We start from the raw sequence: 16,772 nt of genomic DNA, 5'->3' as shown, positions 1-16,772 counted from the left end.
GAGCAGGGGAGGGGCAGAGAGAGGGAGACACAGAATCGGAAGCAGGCTCCAGGCTCCGAGCTGTCAGCACAGAGCCTGATGTGGGGCTCAAACTCACAAACTGTGAGATCGTGACCTGAGCTGAAGTCAGACACTTAACCGACTGAGCCACTCAGGTGCCCCTGATTTAGTCATTATTAATCAAAGAAACCTTGGTGTAGGCAGCACAGAGATCGTATGTGACAAGTGGCCCGACTATAAAACAATACCATCAAACTCAAAAAGTTAAATATGGGGTTTCTGTAGGAATCCCACTCCTACGTAGAGACCCAAAAGAGCTGAAAACACAGACAAACAGGCACATGCACACCCATGCTCCCAGCAATATTATTCACAGTGGCCAAAAGGTGGAAACCACCCAAGGGCCCGTCAAATTGATGAATGGATAAACAGAGCGTGATCCATCCATACAATTGACTCTTACTCAGCCATGGAAAGGAATGAACCACTGATTCGGATGAACCTTGAAAACATCGTGTTGAGCGACAGAAGCCAGATGCAAAAGGCCACCTGTTGTGTAATCCCATTTATATGACACGTCCAGAACAGACAAATCCTGGAGACAGAAGGCAGACTGGTGGTTGCCGGGGGGCTGGGGGAAGGGGATAGCGAGTGATCGTTAATGAATACGGAGTTTCTTTGGGGGTGATGGAAATGTTCTGGAACTAGACAGAGGTAGTGCTTGCACAATATTATGAAGGCACTGAATTGTTCACTTTAAAATGGTTAATTTCGTGCTACGTGACTTTCACGTCAATCAAAAGAATCCAATGTTGTCAGTTGTGGGTGCCTCCATCACACATTCATTCAACAAACATTTAGGGAGCTCCCACTTGTGTCAGCCTCTACTGTCCATGCCGGGGCATCTCGCAGTGAGGAAAATGCATAAAGGTCTCCGTTGCCTTTGTGGAGTGGTATTCCAATCTTAGTGAAAAAATGGACACATAACAGATAGACTGACAAATGAGAATATCTGTCTATCCTGGGCCGAGAGGGGCAGGCAGGGCATTTGAGGCTTCAGATAGCTGCTGCAAAGCCACGGAGGCCAGGGAGAAAGTTTTTCATGAGCCGGGAGGCTGAGAGCAAAGGTCAGCATGCTTTCCTGTAAAGGGTCAGAGAGTAAATATTTTAGGCTTCACAGGTCGGATGGCCTCTGCTGCGACGATTCAACTCTGCTGTTGTAATGTGAAAACAGCCACGACGACATGCAGAAACTAAGTTGAGTGTGTTCCAATAAAACTTTATTTACAAAAACAAGTGGGCGGGCCAAATTTTGCCTCTGGGCCATGGTTTGCCGACCCCGGTCCCAGAGCTCGCAGCAGCTGCCCCAGGACCCGTATTTTCCAGAGCCAAGAGCAGACACTGATTTCTCCTTGGAGGCCGTTGTTTTGAAACTGCACTCAGACCCGAGGAGTTATTTTTTAAGCCACCTTGGGCTCAGCAGAGGCTCCCAGGTCTCTGCAGCTGAGTGAGTCAGGCCCTTGGAGACAGGACGCAGTCTCAGAGCCAGAGAGACAAGAGCCACTCAAAAGTCCTCCTTGGAGGGACACCACTCCCCTCTCCCCTCAGCCCTGTGAATGGAGGTCAGGGGCAAAGGCAACTACCAGTCCAGAAATGGGATCCTTCTGGGACACATTTCAGCAGGAGTCAGTCCCAGACCGTCTGCTCTGCCACCTGTGGGCTGTGTGACCTTGGTCAACTCACGGCACCTCTCCTGTAACATGGATGCACTAGCTTACCCTTGATGAGGCTGTTGTCAGGAATTTCTATGAAATAATTGGAAAGCGGAGCACCTTACGCTAAAGCAACAAAGCCAATCTCAACAGGCTGTGGACTGTGTGATCCCATTCTCTACACCGATGAAGTGACCAATTATAGAGACAGAGATGGATTAGAGGTTGCCAGAGGCTGGGGGTTGAGGGGAGGGGCGAGTGTGATTCTAGAAGGCGTAGTGGCGGAGACGGGTGGCTCAGACGGTTGAGAGTCTGACTCTTGATTTCGGCGTGGGTCACGATCTCACGACTCATGAGTTCGAGCCCCGCATCATCTCTGTGCCGACAGCTCAGAGCCTGGAGCCTGCTTCGGATTCTGCGTCTCCCTCCCTCTCTGTCCCTGTCTCTGTCTCTCTCTCAAAAATAAACACTTAAAAACTAATAAATCAGCTTAAACAAGTAACAATAAATCAAAGGGTAGTGGGAGGGACCTTTGCAGTGAGGAAACAGTCCTGCGTATTGACTGGGGCAGGTACTCAAAGCTACACAGGTGATATAATTTCTTAGGACAAAAGACATGTGCACACGTGCACACGCATAAATGCACGTCTGTAAAAGTGATGCTTTTTCTGGTTGTCAAAATGTCCACATCTTGGTCGTCATATTGTACCTTAGTTTTGCAAGGTGTTAACTTCGGGGGAAACTGGGTAATGGATGCAGGGCGCTACTTCCTGCTTTTTTTTTTTTTTTTTTTTGCAACTTCCTGTGGCTCTCTACTTCAGGATAAAAAAGATGGAAAGAGGAAAGCTGCTCAAGGTGCCTGGAAATATGCTGGGAAGATGCTGGTGCGAACATGCATTTGTGCTTTCTGCTACTTTCAAGGAGTTTCTATTCATTCTTTCAAGCGGAGATTCCTTAGAAAATTTTTTTTAATGTTTATTTATTTTGAAGGGAGGGAGAGCACAAGTGGGGGGAAAGGAAGAGAGAGAGGGAGAGAGAGAATCCCAAGCAGGCTCTGAGCTGTGAGCACAGAGCCAGATGCAGGGCTCCATCTCACGAGCTACGAGATCATGACCTGAGCTGAAAACCGAGAGTTGGACGCTTAACCGACTGAGCCGCCCAGGCACCCACCCCTCAAGTGGAAATTCTTAATGGGCTAGGTTTGACTGAATGAGATCATGGCTGGGGCGAGACCAGGGGACAAGATCCCCACCACAGCTCTGTAATGTACTGCCTCTGACTAGTTCCATTTTACAGATGAGGAAACTGAGGCTGCAAACCTGCTAGAAGTCGACACAGCTGGGAAAGGACAAGGCTGAACCGCAAGTCCGGGCCCACCCCGAAGCAGAGACCCCAGACGCTGATTACAGTCCCAATGGCAGATATCTCTATGAAAGCAATTAGCGTATTTGTCTTTGAGTCATAAAGCAAGCGATAGCCACACAGTAAGTGCTCAATAAACAGTAGCCATTAACATTGTTATTCACATAAATGGCGTATTCAAAATTGATACGTCATTGCTAGTCTTAACTCAAGTATCAGGTTAGCATCACCTGTGATGTCAGGTGGGCATCAGGTACCCCTGATATGATGGGATAGGGGGATAGGTTTCCTTCCAGAAACCGATAGCCCCCGTCTAACCACGAGAAAACACCAGACAAGCCCAGATTGAGGGGCATTCTGCAAAAGATGTGGCCAGCGCTCCTCACAATGGTCAAAGTCATCAAAAACAAGGAAAGGCTGAGAAACTGTCACAGTCCAGAGGAAACTGACATGTGACACGTGTCCCTGGATGGGATCCTGGGACAGAAAAACATTGATGGGAAAACTGAGGAAATCTACATAAAGTCTGGAGACTAGCTAATCGTCATGTACCGATGTTAACTTCTTAGTTCCTGCAAATGTACTGTGGTCACATAAGTTGTTAACTTATCTGTGTGAAGAACATGCAGAGACTCTGTACTATTTTTGTAGCTTTATAACACTGTAATTTTCCTGAAAACCTAAAATTACACCCATATTAAAAGTTTATTTTCAAGGGGCGCCTGCATGGCTCAGTTGGTTAAGTGTCCGACCCTTGATCTCAGCTCAGGTCACAATCGCGGCTTGTGGGTTTGAGCCCTGCATGGGGGGCTCTGCACTGACAGCATGGAGGCTGCCTGGGGTTCTCTTTCCTCCTCTCTCTCTGCCCCTACCTGACTCTCTCTCTCTCTTTCGAAATAAATAAATAACCTTAAAAAAAAGTTTATTTTTAAAAATGGACATGTCATTACTAGAATTAATATAATATATTGTCATCAATATATTTTAGTAAAATTAAAATACCGTTAACATAAATTACTATATTCAATATATTTAAACAAATCAATATATTTAATACGTTCATAATATAATTCCACATATTTAAATTTTTTAATGTTTTATTTATTTTTGAGAGAGAGAGAGACAGAGCATGAGCAGGGGAGGGGCAGAGAGAGAGGCAGACACAGAATCGGAAGCAGGCTCCAGGCTCTGAGCCATCAGCACAGAGCCCGACGTGGGGCTCGAACCCACGGACCGCGAGATCGTGACCTGAGCCGAAGTCGGACGCTTAACTGACTGAGCCACCCGGGCGCCCCTAAATCCATATATTTAATATGTGGATAAAATGAGTTCATGTTTTTAATATTTTTAGTACGAGAAATTGACATGCTTAATAGTCGTGGTGCTGTAAATGGACACATCTGACCTGTGAATGATAATAAAACCTGTTTCTTGCTGACAGCAAACAGCGGGGGAAATGGCTGGTAAAAACGTTACATTTTTACAAAAACCTTCCTGGTAGCCAGTGCAGAGTATAGAAGAACCAGAGGGGGAGGCTAGAGGTGGGAAGTAAGGGGCCAACTGGGAGCGGGGTGATAGACTCGGGTCAAATCCCTATCCCCCACCTCAGGCAAAGGAGACCCCTTCCTGTGCCTCGGTTTCTAGCTCTGAGGCAGGCGTAGGGGGGCTGGAGGACCCAGTCTCCCCAGCAGGGGCTGGCTGTTGGGCTAAAATTAGGTGATCCACAGTTTCACATCTTCCAGGACTATCTGGGTTCAGCCCTGAAAGTCTCGGACACACCAGGATAGCAAGTCATTTCAGAAGCCTTCCCCCAGAGCCAGGAGCCTCCCTGGGAGAAGGAGCTGGAGGAGGAGAAGAAAGGAGGGTCCTAAGAGGCAGAGAATTAACCAGAACATGGCTGCACTCTTGGATCACTCAAATAACCCCTTCCAGAACCAGGAATCCAGGAGTTAGGCTGGTTTGACATTTACAGAGGTACGGGCTGTGGTGTTGGGACAGTATGCAATGAGCGCATTTGAACATGGGGCATCTCCTGTGGACCCTGAGGGGGCGTCCCAGTGGCCTCACCTGACCAGTGATAACGATGCCACTGCTCCTGGGTGATGAGGCCCAGCCTCCAGGCCTCCTGGGCTCCAGAGCGTAGCACTGAGGTCAGCGTGGCCTCTTCGGGCCCACAGGCCTCCGAGGTGCCCAGGGCCTGCAGCAGGTAGGTGGGGGGCACGGCGTTCTCGTCCCTCCGGAAGTGTTGAGCTACCAACTCCAGGTCGCGTGGCTTGGAGGTCAGCTGGGCCCTCAGAGCCTCCCACTCCTTCTCCTCGATCAGCGTGGGGACTGGACAGGGGCCGTACTGGTCACCGAGAAGGGCCTGGCAGAGAGAGGGGCACGCGTTCAACCCTCGGCATGGGCACTTAGCTCGGTGGCCCTGGGTGAGACACACTGAGCCCCCCAAGATGGGCCTGGCTGTGGTGCCATGGCGATAAGTCCAGTAAGAGGTGCAGGCAGAGCCTTAGAGCACCTGCACGTGAAGGTACCTGAGACGTGGGACATCCAGCAGGTAAATTTTGAATCTGATCCCGTGTCAGCCATCATGGAATCTTTTGCCTGGAAAACCCTCTGTAGGGGGTGCCCGGGTGGCTCAGTCGGTTAAGCACCCGACTCTTGATTTCGGCTCAGGTCGTGATCTCACGGTTTGTGGGACCGAGCCCCGTGTCAGGCTCTGCACTGACAGCATGGAGGCTGCTTGCGATTCTCTCTCTCGCTCCCTCTCTCTCTGCCTCTCTCCCGCTCACACACTCTTTCTCCCTCTTTCAAAATTAATGAATAAACATTAAAAAAGAAAGAAAACCCTCTGTGGAAGCTAAACAATGGCCCCCAAAGATATCCAACCCTAATCCCTGGACCCCGTGAATGCACCTTGTATGGAAAAGGGCTGTGATGGTTAATTTCAGGTGTCAGTTTGACTGGGCTAAGGGATACCCAGATAGCTGGTCAAATACGATTTCTGAGTGTGTCCGGGGTGGTGTCTCTGGAGGAGACTGAATTGGTGAAACGGGTGAAACAGATGGCCGTCCCCAACACCTCATCCCGTCCACCAAGGGCCCAAATATGACAAAAAAAAAAAAAAAAAAAAAGGAGGAAAGGTTTCCCTCTCTCTGCCTGAGCTGAGACATCCTTCTTCCCCTGCCCATAGACATTGGTTCTCATGCTTTTGGACTCAGATCAGGACTTGGAATCTTCAGCCCCCTGATTCTCAGGCCTCGGGCCAACAACTGAATTACGCTGCCTGCTTTTCTGGTTCGCCAGCTTGCATATGGCAGATGGCGGAACTTCTTGGCCTCCACGACAGTGTGAGCCAGTTCTAATAAATCTCCTCTTATGTGTATCTCTCTCTATCCTATCGGTTCCATTTGTCTGGAGGACGATGGCGAACACAAAGGGCTTTGTAGATGTGAGTAAGTTAAGGATTTTGAGCTGGGGAGATTTTCCTGGATTACCGGGGCCCCAAGTGCGATTCCAGGAGTCCTTATAAGAGACAGGCAGAGGGAGAGAAAACTACAGCTTCTTATAGGTTGGCCCTGGCTTGCCCCAGAAATAGAGCCATGACAAAAGCTAAGATCTCCGTCGGCCCTGCCCAAAATCTCATGCTATGATGTGGTCCTGGGGGCAGATGGGTCTCAAGCGTGCAGGGTGGATCCTGTCTTTATTTAGAATTAAGGATTGAGCTGCAGAACAAAACACAAGGAAGAGTGCGCTGGGCAGAGCCCCTTGCAACCAGAGGGAACAGCATGTGCAAAGGCCCTGTGGCAGGAAGTGTGGTAAAGAGCCCAGAGAAGGAAAGCTGGGGTTGGGGAGGTACTTGAAATACCAACAAAGAGGGGCAGTGGTAAAACATAAGGCCATCTCCGTGGGCAAGATTTTGTGGGGAGTGATGTGGCCCTAAGACTTTGGTCCGAATACTGAGAACCCCAGGAGCCCCTCTTTCTGCCCCAACAGAAGGTGCAAACTGCAATGCTAGAGAATTAGGCTAGAGGAGGCCTAGGACCTCGAGCCTCAAGTCTTGAGTTTCCTCATCATAAAATGGAAGCAATCACCCCTCCCCTCTTCACTGAGTTGTACCAGAATATTCCAGGCATGTGCACCCAGGAAACCTGGATAAATGGAGTCTGTGATGGAGGGAGGTTGAACAGGAGCCCACTCTCCAGGGGACTTTCCCGCAGTGCCAGCCTTGGAGCAGTGAGAGAAGTTGGAGATGCCGGCCAGCCACAAACCACCGATCCTAGGAAGGAGGCAGAGGGTGGAAAATTCTCCTGCCTGAGGGACCAGAGTCAGAACAGGAAGAGCTTGAAGGAAAAAGGCCAGGACCTACCAGGAGCAGCTCTCCGGAGCTGCTGTGCTGGAGCTGCTGGTGGCCCAGGAGAACTAAGCCTCTAAAGCAAGTACCACGGGGAGTTGACTCCTGCTATTCGTGCCGCCTAATGACTTATTTGCTAGAGAGACACCTCTCCAAGGGCCCCTGGTGCAGCCCTGATCTGCACAGGAAGACCCCCATGCGAAGCCACTGAAGGAGAATGATGCCGTGACCCTTGGGTGACAGAGGGGAGATGCTCGGTTTGGGAGGAAAGCCGGAAGTGGGTAGAGGTCACCCCGGCAGCCCAAGGATCCCTTCTGGAAGGACGAGCAAGGTCCCTAGGCCGGTTGGGCCTGGGGAAAGCTCAGGGATCGTCATCCTGTCCCCCATGCCACCTGGAAGCTGCGTTGTGCTTTTACTGCCTGCACCTGGGGTTGCAAAATCGAATTCCTCCTGGAGTTCTTTTTGCCCCCATCGCCCATTTTTCTTTGGAAAAAAAAAAGTTTTTCTTTTCTTTTTTTTTTTTTTTGAAATGCCACAAAATGATCAGTCATCAGGCTCATTTGGAAAACGAAATCGGAAGATTGGTGGAGGGTGGGGAATGTATGAAGAGGGAAGGTAGAGGCCTCCAAACACTAGGATGCATTTTAAGCAACGATAATTAAAGCATCGGGACTCGAAGGGCACAGACTTCCGCTTATAAGGTAAACAAGTAGCAGGGATGCAATGCACAGCCTGAGGACCATACTTAACACTGCGGCATGTGTGTTTGGAAATTGCTAAGAGGGGCTCCCGGGTGGCTCAGTCGGTTAAGCGTCCGACTTCGGCTCAGGTCATGATCTCGCGGTTCGTGAGTTTGAGCCCCGCGTCGGGCTCTGTGCCGACAGCTCAGAGCCTGGAGCCTGCTTCAGATTCTGTCTCCCTCTCTCTCTGCCCCTTCCCCACACTCATTCTCTCTCTCTCTCTCTCTCTCTCTCTCAAAAATAAACATTAAAAAAACTTTTTTTAATTTAAAAAATTGAAAAAAAAGAAAGTTGCTAAGAGAGTAGATCCTACAAGTTCTCATCACAAGGATAAATAAACCATTTTTTTCTTTTTCTTTTTTTGTATCTATATAAGATGATGGATATTAATTAAACTTATTATGGTCATCATTTTACAATTTGTGTAAGTCAAGTCATTAACGCTGTACGTCTGAAACTTACACAATGCTGGATGGCAGAAAATATCTCAATAAAACAGGAGAAGAAAAAAAAAAAGCAGAACCAACATACAAAGAAAGGTATAGAGCAAAAGATTGAAAATGCAAGCCGGACCGTCCACATGAAACTTAACACATAATAAAGAAAGCTTCTCATATGTGTCGGCCAGGTCTTACTTAGTTTCTTTTAGGGAGATCGAATCTCTAAGGCAACGCTAGAAACTCCAGCAATGTTGGAAGTATGCTCCTCTGTGTTGTCCAATATGGTGGCCAGCCACCCCATGTGGCTACTAAGTCACTGCAATGCGGCCAATGGGACTGAGGGACTGAAATTTTAATTCAACTCAATTTTAATTTCTTTTTTTTGAATATTTATTTTTGAGAGAGAGAGAGGGAGGGGCAGAGAGAGTAGGAGACACAGAATCCGAAGCAGGCTCCAGGCTCTGAGCTGTCAGCACAGAACCTGACGCGGGACTCGAACTCACGAACTGTGAGATCATGCTTGGGGCCGAAGTCGGACGCCTAACCCACTGAGGCACCCAGGTGCCCCAATTTTAATTTCTTCACCTTAAAGTTTGCGGCACGTGGATCATGGTTATCGCCCTAGACAGTGCCATTCTAAAGCCAAGCAGCTCTCATACATTTCTCTTTATTTCCCTAGCAAACAGTTTTTATTTCATTGTATTTAATTATTTTTCTTAAGTAGGCTCACATGGAGCCCAACGTAAGGTTTGAACTCACAACCCTGAGATCAAGACCTGAGCTGAGATCAAGAGTCAGCTGCTTAACTGACTGAGCCACCCAGGCGCCCCCAGAAAACAGCTTTAATAATGGGGACCACCCTCTCCTACATTCTACTTTATCTTCAGGAGAGGTTCCAGAGGATTTTTCTGGAATTGTTCAAAGCTTCTTTGTGACTAAGATGTCTTGGGCAAGACTTTTTCCCTCTTTACCTTTTAGGACAGAGGTCAACAAACTTTTTCTGTAAAGGGTCAGATAGTCAATCTTTTCAGCTTCGCAGACCAGGTGGCCTCTGTCACAAGTATTCAGCTCTCTGTTCGTAGCTGGAAAACGGCCCTGGATGCTACGCAAATGAAGGAGTGTGGCTGAGCGCCAATAAAGTTTTATTTACAAAAGCAGGCAATGGGCCGGATTTGCCCCCTAGGCTGTAGTTGGCCGACCCCTGCTCTAGGATTTGAGAGCTCAAATGTCGTATTTAATGTATCTGGAACGTGCTGGTGTGATAAATCAGGACTGTGGAATAACATTTGCCAATTGTAGCCTAAACCACTAATCGTGAGCTGGGGTTTATTTCAGTGACAGAGAGGGTGCTGTTGGGATGGGTAGAGAGAAAATTCCCTGGAACATGGAAAAATTGACCCCACCTGGCATGGGAAGAAGTTTTCCCAGAGGCAGGCTCTAGATGGCGCCCCAGAGGCCATTCCCAACACCATGAGGCACAGAGGAGAAAAAAATTCCCGACATCCTGTGGGTTTCCATCCTCTGTATGGTTTTCCAGGATCCCCAGGTTCCACACGCAAAAAGTGCATGAGTTGGGAAAGCTGGGGGAAGGTCCAGAGCAAATCCCAAGGTTCTTTCGGGCTCCAACCCTCTGCCCTCCAACCTACCTGCTGCTTCCACTTGGCTGCTAATGTCTGCATCCCAGCTAGCTCTGTGGAAGATGAGTACTGTGATCGATTAGCAATGTCTGCCATGGGAAGGCTATGGAAATTGGGTACTAGAGCAGAAATACCATCTCTCCTCCACTGATGGGTTTGGCTAGTGAGCAGGGGCCACGTACTGGTGCTGGAATGAGAAGTAAGCACCAACCCATCCCTCCCAAGAGACTCACAACAAAAGCCGGCCCTGTGGATGTTTTCCGACACCGGTCGAGTTCCTCCAAGCAGAGTTCTGTGGTCATGTGCTCAGTGGCCTCAGTGTTCCGAATACCCCACCTGAGATCGACAACCTGGAGATCACAAGCGTGGGTTTGTCAGGGAGGTGGCAGAGTGGGTGAGTTTTTTTTTCAATTCCCTTTGACAAAGGCATAAAGTTTCTTTCAATAATTTTTGACAGTCTCACCCCAAAGGGGGATGTACGAATTGAAAGAACTTGAATGAAGCCCGTTACCCCAGTGTAACCAGGAGAAAGACATCAGACAGACCCAGATGGGGAGCATCCGGCAGGATGGCCGGCCAGTCATGAGGACATGTCCACACTTGTTCTCAGAACTTTCTTTGCAACGAAGGGTATTTAGTTTGGCCGACATAGGACTTGGCAGGATCTCCCTAGCAACCGCACGCTTGAGGTCCACTTTTGCCTGCTTGCCTGAGGGGGGCCGGGGGGAATGGTTCAATTCGGGTAGCAAAGCCGAGCCGGCAGAAGGCTGCGATAGGGAGGCAGGGGGGGCGGGGAATGGGACTCAGAATGTCCCTCCCTCCCTAACTTCTTTCGGCCGGAGGGAAAGACGCAGAAATTCCTAACGAACTGGAACACGAGGATAAAAGGACGCTAGTGTTGAATGTGGCTGAATGCAGAGGGGGAAAAGGGTCAGCCACCAGGCTTGGGCAAGAGCCTTCCGCGCTGCGGGCCGCTGTCTCCCACCCCGGCATCGACGCTGTTTACAGCGTTTGTCACGTAGCACCCGCCTGGACATGAAAGGCCCTTCATCAGTTCTCAGCATGTGTGTTTTCCTTTTTAGAGCCTCTGCCATTGAGCTGTGTCTCATGATCCATGGCAGGCAGAGTCCCAGCACCGTTTCTTTCTTAGTGACATATAAACCACGGTGTGTCTTATAATCGAGAGGGCCTTTGATGTGATGGATCGCTGTCACAAATGGCAAGGAGTCAGTGTCAACTCCAAAGACGCTCTGTTGGTAACATGTGAGTAGCAACGTTCCCACCCCCAGATTGGTGCTAAGAGTCATAGGGGACTCTGTTTGGGGTCTGCGGTGACCGTGCCTGGCAGGCACACCATTATTGCTTCCGAAAAAGGCCCAGCCCACTCCCGTGTGCCCCCAAACACCCCACGGTCCTCTTAGACTCCCCCTGAAGCTGTCCCAGCGCAGGGAGGGCCAGGAGGGCAGGGCAGACCGACAACAAAAGGCAGTAAAGGGACATGCCCAGGGAGCAGGGTCCCAGGGCACTGCCACACCTCCTGCTCTAACCACGGTGCCTGTGGCTACAATCCGTTCCCCTGCCTGTTTAGAGGACTTCCATTGCCACGGGGTGCATCACCAGCATGGAGCTCCCTGGAGCAAAAGGTCCTATGTGGCAGCCTGGGTGGCACAGCTCTGTTCCCTAATTTCAGGGCAGGGGAAACTGAGGCAGGGAGGGGGCAATTACCTCGAACATCAGACCGTGCTTTTGGCAGAAGTTCTGAACTTTGGGGTAGGCGGTGCTCTGTAGGGCTTCTCTCTCGGCGTCCATATCTGCAAGGAAGAGCGCAGAGGACATCAGTTGGAGGAACCCAGGACCCATTCTTGCCCCACGGCTGTGCTTTCAGCCTCGTTTGCCCCCACTAAGGCTGGGGCCCCACGGGGCTAATTAAAAGATACAAAAACGCGCGAGGCAGGGGCGCCTGGGTGGCTCAGTTGGTTACACGGCCAACTCTTGGTTCTGGCTCAGGTCATGATCTTGTAGTTCGTGAGTTCAAGCCCTGCGTTGGGCTCTGGGTGCTGACAGTGCGGAGCCTGTCTCCCTCTCTGGGAGGGATTCTCTGTCTCCCAATCTCTCTCTGCCCCTCCTCAGTTCACGCTCTCTCTCCCTCTCTGTCTCTCTCTCTGAAAATAAATAAAGAAACATTAAAAAAATAATAATAGACATGAGGCAAACCAAAGAGGGACTTTCCTGGTCTTAGTGCTAAAAATCCCACATCCCAGGAAACCCCTCCATCTCCGCTAACCAGAATGATTGGTCCCCCTAGCCTGGGGTCGCCAGATAAAATACAGGATGCCCAGCTGAATTTGCACTTCAGTAAACAGTGAAAAACTTAATAGCTCAAGTATATCCTGTTCCTTGCACTGTTTGGGTACAGGTACACATGGGATAAACCCAGTCGAATCTGCATTTCAGATACACAACGAGTAATCTGTTAGCCTAAGTCTGTCCCATGTCACGCACTATTTGGGAAATACCTACACTGGAGGATTATTCACGGTGTATCTGAAATGCACGTTTCACTGGTGTCCTGGTCTTTCACTTTTGCTAGACTCCGGCAGCCCTACCGAGGGTAAAACCTGGACCCTGAGACCTTTCGGTGACCCTGACTTCACTGTGCGGTCTGAAGCCAAGGGGCAGGCCATCCTCAGTTTCCCGCTCTGTAAAACGGGGGTGATGCTTCTACCTTGCAAGGCTGCGAGCTGCCCAAAGTCAAGCGCCTCTGCTCATCTTGGTCATGGCTGGTTTCTTAGCACTCCACCCAAGTGCTTAGTAGGCGTTGGTCGAGCTATTGAATCTTACAAGTAAAAGCACCTTGTGCGAGACAGATGTTGAAGAAACATTGGTCCTCTCCACCTGGTCAGGGGGAGGTCATTGGAGTGTTCAGGGAAGGGCTCCCAAAGCCACTGGCATGAAGAGGTTGCCCAATCCCTGGGTGTCAGCCTTGGGTCTGCCTCCTACCCCATGCCCTTCCCGTGCCTGTCTAATCCTTCCCACGGGTCATTTACATCTGCCCACGGAGGTTTTATTAGGAAGTTGCTTTCTGCTTAGAACCTTGCTAAGCATCCGGGGCACAGTGACAAGCAAGACATACATGGATGACGCAGTCCTACTGGCTGGGGGGGGGGGGGGGCGCGACTGCTAAAATCTCCAGGAATCTTTGTAAACCAGTCGTTAACGCGGCCATCGCGAAAAATCCAATGATCTAAACTTACGATGGAAAGAGCAGAGACGGCAAATCCTCAAAACTCATCTCTTCCTAATTTTTAAGTTTATTTTTATTTATTTTGAGGGAGAGATAGAGAGCAAGCGGGGGAGGGGGCAGAGAGAGAGAGAGAATCCCAAGCAGGCTCTGCACCCGCTCAGCGCAGAGCCCGACGCGGGGCTGGAACGCACGAGCCGTGAGGTCATGACCTGAGCTGAAATCAGGGGTCAGGCGCTTAACGAACTTCCTAATTATTTTTTGGCATTTGCCTGTGAGCTCTGTTCTTGCATTTGGTCCTGGCTATTGATTTTGTATCGGGGAAATCTTAGAGAACGGCGAATGACCGCCACATCTCTGCCTGACTCCGCATTCAGAGAAGTCACGGCGGCGGCTGGAAATTGACCCGGCGGGAGGAGTCACACAATGGAAATTGGCGGACAGCACAAATCGGTGGTGCTTTTCATTTCATGTTGTCTTGTTTAGATTTGGGGGGGCACGGGCTGTTAAATATTTGCCAACACACTACTTTACGTAGTCTTTGCCCCCACAGAGCTCGCGGCTCTGCTTAGGGAAGCCACCCATTAAATAAGCACGGAAATGACTCCGGTTTATCGGGCCTGGGGCTTCAAGGGTTCCAAGACCCGTTGGAGCCCAGCGTGACTACAGCATGCGGATGTGGGGAAGGGCCATATAAGATCAAGATGGGAGGTGAGGAGAGTCGGGTCATGCAAGTCTTGGGGGCGGTGGCAAGGCTCTTACACTTTCAAATTTTTTTCTAATTTTTTTAATGCTTGTTTATTTTCAAGAGAGAGAGAGACACAGAGCGCACACGGGGGAGGGGCAGAGAGCGAGGGAGACCCAGACTCCAAAGCAGGCTCCAGGCTCTGAGCTGTCCGCGCAGAGCCCGACGCGGGTCTCGAACCCTCGAACCGCGAGATTGTGACCGGAGCCGAAGTCGGACGCTTAGCCGACTGAGCCACCCAGGCGCCCCTCTTACGCTTTTGAAGCCTGGCGCATAGCGCATCGTACCTTCATCATAAATGTTAGTTGCGATAAGATTTGCCACTCGGAGCAAGCCTGTCAAGTCAGGGTCTCAGCCTGGATTATCGAGGAGGAAACAGAGGGTCTAGGAGGCTCCTTCTCATTGGTTCCCACGTGGGCTGCTGGCCAGGCTGCATTCTTATCCAGGTCTCCTAGAGGAGCCCTCGAGCCAGGCCCTGGCCACCTCGCCCCTCCCCAAGAGTACCTGCTTGCCTCTAGCCCCCCAGCCTTTCCCGGCCCTTTACCTGAGATCGCGGCGCTGATGAAGACGGCCACACTGCTGGACCGAGGCGCCGGGAGGGGGCCTGCCAGACCCTGGAGAAGCCGCCGGCGGGTGCCCGGGCTGAGGGGACCCACGCTCATGCTGCCTGTCTGCCTGGATGACCCTTCCCCAGGGAAGGGCCTGGGATTCAGAGACCTCAAGCCAGAGGCTAGGTGGCCTTCTTGGGAGGACAGCCGGGCAGGGCCATCTGGAGAGGGGTATCGGTCTCACCCCCTCAGCGCCCCGCAGCCCCCCGTCCCCTCCGGCCCCCCTGGGGAGCTGAAGCCGCCTCTGCTCAGTCTGCAAGCACTAATGGGGAGACGGCGGCCCCTGGATGTGGTTGGCTGTTCCAGGCACTGGAATCTTTTGCCCCTCAACCAGCTGGTTCCTCACCCCAAGAGCTCAGCAGTCACCACAGCAACTATGGTTTCCTGGAGCCCAGCATGGGGACCTGGGGACCAGCCAGCCTCTGGAACACCTAGGTCCCCTGGGGCTCCGTGAAAGTTGAGCCTGGGCCCAGGTGTGCAGAGGGAAACTGTCAGGGGCTGGGAGCCCTGCCGGTCCTGGCTGGTCAGGCCAGAAGGACAAACACTGAGTGGAACCCCCACCTCATCCTGCGCTCACTGTCCCCTCCAAAGAGGTCCGGGCGCTGGGTGTACCGCTTAAACAAGCAGTTCTCAACTGGGGAATATTCTGCTTCTCAGGAGACACTTGCAATGCCTGGAGACATTTTGGTTGTCACGGCCGGGGGGAGGTGGGGGCTGCTGGTGCCCAGTGGGTAGAGACGAGGGACATCGCTCAGCACCCTAGATAGAATGCACACGACAGCCCCCGCCAGAGAAAATGATCTGTTCCCCCAATGTCAGCAGTGCCGAGAACCTCAGAAATCAGCTTTAAATCCACTCTAGCCAGATCTCCTCGCCTGCGGGAGGCGTGGAGACAGCTCTCGCAGATAAGAAGGGAGACTAGCACGTCTCCAGGGGCGGCTCAGGACCAGCCCATATCAAACTGAGATGTGCTCTTTGAAATAATAAAAAAAAAAAACCCACCACTTGTGACAACATGAATAGACCTTGAGGGCGTTGTGCTAAGTGAAATAAGCCAGACAGAGAAAGACAAGTGCCGTAAGATCTCACTTCTATGTGGAATCTAAAAAAAGCCAAACTCCCAGAAACAGAGAGACGGTTACGAGGGAAAGGGGGTGGGGGGAATGGGGTGCTGTCAGTCAAAAGATTACAAACTTCCAGTTAGAAGACGAATAAGACCGACCTAGGGAATCTAATGCACAGCACGGTGATTACAGTTAATAATACTGTATTATATACTTGAAAGTTGCCAACAGCATAGGTCTTGAAGGTGCTCACCACTAAAAAGAAACAGTAATTATGTGCATGCTGGAGGTGTTACCTAACGTTACTGCGGTAACCATCGTGCAAGATACAAGTGCATCAAAATCAACACGTCGGGCACCTTAAACTTACACGGTGTTATACACGCTGATGATCTGTCAATAAAGCTGGGGGGAAAGATTAACCAAAAACATGGCCTCTAGGACCAGGGAAAGACCTTCTCATTATTGAAAACACCCTGGTGATCTGAGTCCTGCCCACCCACCTCTCGATATTAACAAACCACAGGCAGAAGGAACGTATACCTGGGAGTCCATGGGTCTGGTGGGAATGCTTGTCCGTCCATCGCTGTCCTGGAGAAGTTAAGCAAGTGGCCTCTTTCCTGGGACACTGGCCGCACCATCCGTGAAGTGGGAGTGACAGCTACTCGAAGGCGAGCTGGGGTGAGGAGAGAGAGGCAGTCCACTCGGGATAGCACACAAGGAAGCGTGATGTGCCTGAAAAGCAAAAGGAATGCCCAACGTACCCGTGATGCACCCGACGCAAGCGAGGCATTTGGGTGCTTGAACGTCCAGTCCCCACTCTACATACGGGCGTTTCAGAAATTCTGGTATCGGTTCAACCAAATAGCCGG

At 50.8% G+C, this 16,772-nt stretch overlaps 1 protein-coding gene across 1 annotated transcript in view; it reads right to left on the bottom strand.

The window, feature by feature from the left end:
• Positions 1 to 16,541, bottom strand: part of NWD1 (NACHT and WD repeat domain containing 1) — a 66,395-nt gene extending 49,854 nt beyond the window's left edge. The window contains exons 1-5 of the mRNA XM_047094524.1: positions 16,444 to 16,541; positions 16,271 to 16,305; positions 11,968 to 12,053; positions 10,476 to 10,592; positions 5,142 to 5,439 (exon numbers count right to left, since the gene is read on the bottom strand). Of these exons, the coding sequence (XP_046950480.1) occupies positions 5,142 to 5,439; positions 10,476 to 10,592; positions 11,968 to 12,053; positions 16,271 to 16,305; positions 16,444 to 16,541 (634 nt within the window). The remainder of the gene's footprint in view (positions 1 to 5,141; positions 5,440 to 10,475; positions 10,593 to 11,967; positions 12,054 to 16,270; positions 16,306 to 16,443) is intronic.
• Positions 16,542 to 16,772: the final 231 nt, after the last annotated feature.

The sequence above is a fragment of the Lynx rufus genome, unplaced genomic scaffold (assembly GCF_022079265.1).
Source record: "Lynx rufus isolate CCGP_SWC_20201006 ecotype Redwood Valley unplaced genomic scaffold, mLynRuf1.p SCAF_4, whole genome shotgun sequence".
Classification (NCBI taxonomy): domain Eukaryota; kingdom Metazoa; phylum Chordata; class Mammalia; order Carnivora; family Felidae; genus Lynx; species Lynx rufus.
This window is presented reverse-complemented; position numbering and strand designations above follow the sequence as displayed.